Genomic DNA, 4,033 nt, shown 5'->3' with positions numbered 1-4,033 from the left:
CGTTAGGACCATCACTAAGATGTACATGGTAAATTAAATCACTTTGTGTTTGTGGTTGAACTAGTGGCGGCATTGTTTAATGATGAGAGCAAATAGATATAAGTTGGGAAATGGTGAGTTGCACCGGAATGGATCGCGGAAAACAGCAGAAAAAAATGCAAATTTCAGAGTGAAACTTGGAAAGAAAGAATGAAGAAGAGAAAGAACACTCAAGTTTCAATGGAAGCTTAAGGATGAATGAAGATCAATGAATATCTCCAAGAGAGAGCTTAGATACCTTGTATTGGAATAGAATCATTGATTATCATTGTGACTTACATGTAGTTTATATATAATAGACGCATTGGTGTATATTAGTTATGATAAGTACGCTGTATACAATTATAATTCCTAACTGCCATAACCAACTAAAATAACTACTTTTAACTAACTTTATGAAACGTGTGGAACAAGTTAGCCTTCCCTAACTTGTTCTTGGTGTAATAACTATTTTGTTGTTGCAGGGTAGTGTTGCTGGCTTTTTTCAGTCATTACAAGTATTGGTTATTTTGATATTTAATGGTCATTTACTCATTTTAATAAGTTTTAAACTTCAAATTATCTTATACTTTGCCTCTTTACAACTTGCACATTTTGTACTCGAAGTGATAGTTCATAATATATTTTGACGTTAAGAAAACTCTTAATTTTAGTCTACCACATTAAATATTTAATTTACTTGTACATAAAGCAACTAAGAAACATAGAATTAGGAAATTGGTCATCAGTAATCACTCACCAACATGCATGCTATAGCTATTGCAGATTGGTAAGGTTGATCGACCTTTATTATACATATCTAGATGGCTCATCTGCCTTCACATGGTGGCTTTTGAAGGCTCCTCAGGAACCCACAAAAGATGGTTTACAGGAAAAAAGTGACACACTGGAGTATTCTTCCCAGCCTTAACTCCGAGCTGCCTAAACACAATATGATCTGGGTTCCACTCAGATGTATCCAAATGACACATTCCAAGAGCTTCCATTTTATCTCCATTCTCATCACCAACAAGTGTGACTTTGAACACTTTAGTCCCTGTAGCTATGTAATGGCAATAGTAAATTGCATATGGATACGGTAGGGGATGACAAGCTACCCATTTGGGAGTATGAATCTCATGTGATACTTCCAGAATGGTGTACTTCTGTAGAGGGGTAGCTGTAGGTGTTGGCTTGCTTGTACTGAGAATACTATGTTTGGTGTCTGAACCAATAATTTTGTCCACAAATTCAAGCATGGACTCTAGAGAATTGGCACAGATCTTTGTCTCTCCGGTAACGGTTTCTCCTTCACATTCTTCAAGTGTGTTTATCATCGATTTGGTTTGAGTAGAATCTTCAGCGATTGAGAAGAGTTGTAGAACACTTGGGAGTTGTGATTTTGAGAGAGGAATGTAGTCGGCCTCTTTTTTTGAGAGGTACGGAGAAACCTCTTGGACTGGAAATTGGAGAGTCATTACATGTCCAACATAAAGATCATCCATATTGAAATATCCTGTCTTGAAAGCTTCTGTGCGATCCATGTTGGGAGATGCAGATCCTTCTTGATCTTTTGAGTTTGGATATGTGAGGCCTTTTAGATCAAGGGAAGTTGGTCTGTATTGTGTGATGTAAGGTTGCTTGGCTTCATGTTTACCATAGGATGTTATGTACGGTCCATTGGATTCATCGGCATGGGTCCTATAACCGGTAATGTAATCTGGCTGCTTGGCTTCATGTTTACCATAGGATGTTATGTACTGTCCATTGGATTCATCGGCATGGGTCCTATATCCGGTAATGTAATCTGGTTGCTTGGCTTCATGGTTACTATAGGAAGTTATGTAAGGTTTGTTGGAATCGTGGCTATGAGTCCTATAACCGGTAATGTAATCTGGTTGCTTGGCTTCATGGTTACGGTAGGAAGTTATGTAAGGTTTGTTGGAATCGTGGCTATGTGTTCTATACCCGGTAATATAATCGGGTTGCTTGACTTCATGGTTACCGTAGGAAGTCGGGTAAGGTTCTTCATTCGAATCAACTGGTTTGTGATCTTGCAACTCTGCCTTCAAGTCTCTTGCAGTGATGGCCTGGCCATTCTAAAAATAATGTCAATCAGAATATTACTGATACATAGTATATTACTATATTAAGGAAAAATTATAGGAAGCACATAACATATTAAATATTTAAAGTTGACGAAAAAAACATTGTTTTCTCTAAATCACACAGTTAAGTGTTAACTATAAGTAGAAATTATACTTAATGTGGTATCATTGCAAACTAGCAAGAACAAAGTGTATAATTGAATTAATTACCATAAAGAAGAAAAGGAGTAAAGTAAGAAACTGAAGTGCTAGTGCATGAGCCATCTTGTGAATGAGTTCCACTTGAAGATAAGTAACCTTTTTATAGGCGCTATGAGGCTTTAAAGAAGGCGCTATTAGAGATCTAGCAACATGTAATGACTTGCTTGGTATACAAGGAAAGACATGAATTAAATAGTGTAACATAGCATAGTGAGTGAGGTCCAAGGTCCAATCTTATCTATAATACTCCCTCAAGATAAGAGTGAAAATTTTCAACGTGCAAGATCCCATTTTTTCTCCCCGGGAAGAGTTTTCTTTGTGAAATGAATAATTTAAGAGGAGTACTAGGAAAATGGAAATCAGCTTTTACAAAATTATCAGGCCTAGACCATCCTTACTCACGGGTGAAAAACAACTGTTAAGAGATGCCCCTTTTAAACTTGTTATACACTGAAGATCGACTTACAACATAAACACGGCAACTGGTATTCCTGCTTCAATCTGTAATAGACTATAATGATGCAATCAAAATAATTCTAACCCATCATGATAGGGACGACGGACATTCCAAGATTTGAATTTCTTTGCGAACTCTAAGAATGACGTCCAACCTAGTAATATTGAACCTTAGTGATGACGTCCAACCTAGCCAACCTAGCCGTATGACATAATTTATTCTCTTTATTTTTTTTCTTCCAGTTAGTGTTTTACGTCTAAGAATGTTCGGGCAAAGGAAGAGTTTGTATTTAAGCATTTCTTTTGAATCACATCTCTTTCTTAGGATCTCACATGGTGCACTATCAGCACAAATAAGTAGTTGTGATTCAAAAATAAATTGATCGAAGTTTGTTTGACCATGTATTAATTTCTACCAGTTGTTGCTACCGTGGATTTCACGATAACGAAACCAGGACATGTCTTTTTAAAAGAGAAAACAGGAGAGTCGTCACCAAATTTTATTTATGTTGGCTCTATCGGAGAGACTATGTGAAATAGTCGATAAAACCCTCAGAGAAGAAAAAGATGTGCACGGGTAGCGCAAATATAAGGAATCGGTCTCGCATTCGAGATTTGGATTCGGAAGTCGGTTACGCAAGGGGAAGGTATCAGCACCCTTCATATCCATGGAAACCATTTTGATTCGAGATTTATCATGTTTATTGTTTTATTTTCAAAAAGAGTGTATATAAATTAATGGACTCTGAGAGTTTTTGTTTATTGTGTTCGCCAAGGATTATGACCCTTGTGCCTACGTATCACTCATCGAGGATGAGGAATCAGAGCTCTGTAGTTTGGAGTAGAAAAAATGTGTGTGTTGGTTGATTTTACCTTTGAGAAAAACATTTTCGGGATGGTGCCCTAAGGCACACAAAATGAAGTTTAATGGGTTGTGTTGTTTTCACCTTGAATAAGAGTTTATGAAAAAGAGTTTCTGATTAGATTGCACTAAAGTCTATGGGCAGAGGTGAATATTCTAGATAACAAGTCAAGCGTCTTACGTCCAAAATAATCAGAGTAAGGGTAGGAATGTTTCATTCTTACTCATTCTCCACCACTTAAGGCTCGTGGCGCACAATACTAATCATACTTTTAAATATTTTGAATTTGATTATGAAAATGTCATTTAACGTTGAACCAACGGTTTGTTTATTTGATTATGAAATTGGCTAATGTGATGCAACATGTATGCAAAGTAACCAACAAGA

The 4,033-nt window shown here is 36.6% G+C and overlaps 1 protein-coding gene across 2 annotated transcripts; it reads right to left on the bottom strand.

Moving 5' to 3' along the window:
• Positions 1 to 642: 642 nt before the first annotated feature.
• Positions 643 to 2,483, bottom strand: LOC127105993 (BURP domain-containing protein BNM2A). 2 transcript variants are annotated; one of them, XM_051043217.1, is made up of 2 exons: positions 2,337 to 2,483; positions 643 to 2,117 (listed from the first exon to the last, which is right to left on the bottom strand). In XM_051043217.1, the coding sequence occupies exons 1-2, from the start codon at positions 2,388 to 2,390 to the stop codon at positions 858 to 860; spliced, it is 1,314 nt and encodes a 437-aa protein (XP_050899174.1). In that variant the 5' UTR covers positions 2,391 to 2,483; the 3' UTR covers positions 643 to 857. The 2 variants fall into 2 exon arrangements, with proteins under 2 accessions (XP_050899174.1, XP_050899175.1); XM_051043218.1 differs by having other exon boundaries at positions 643 to 2,108; positions 2,337 to 2,394.
• Positions 2,484 to 4,033: the final 1,550 nt, after the last annotated feature.

This window comes from Lathyrus oleraceus, chromosome 7, assembly GCF_024323335.1.
Source record: "Lathyrus oleraceus cultivar Zhongwan6 chromosome 7, CAAS_Psat_ZW6_1.0, whole genome shotgun sequence".
NCBI classification, from domain to species: Eukaryota; Viridiplantae; Streptophyta; class Magnoliopsida; order Fabales; family Fabaceae; genus Lathyrus; species Lathyrus oleraceus.
This window is presented reverse-complemented; position numbering and strand designations above follow the sequence as displayed.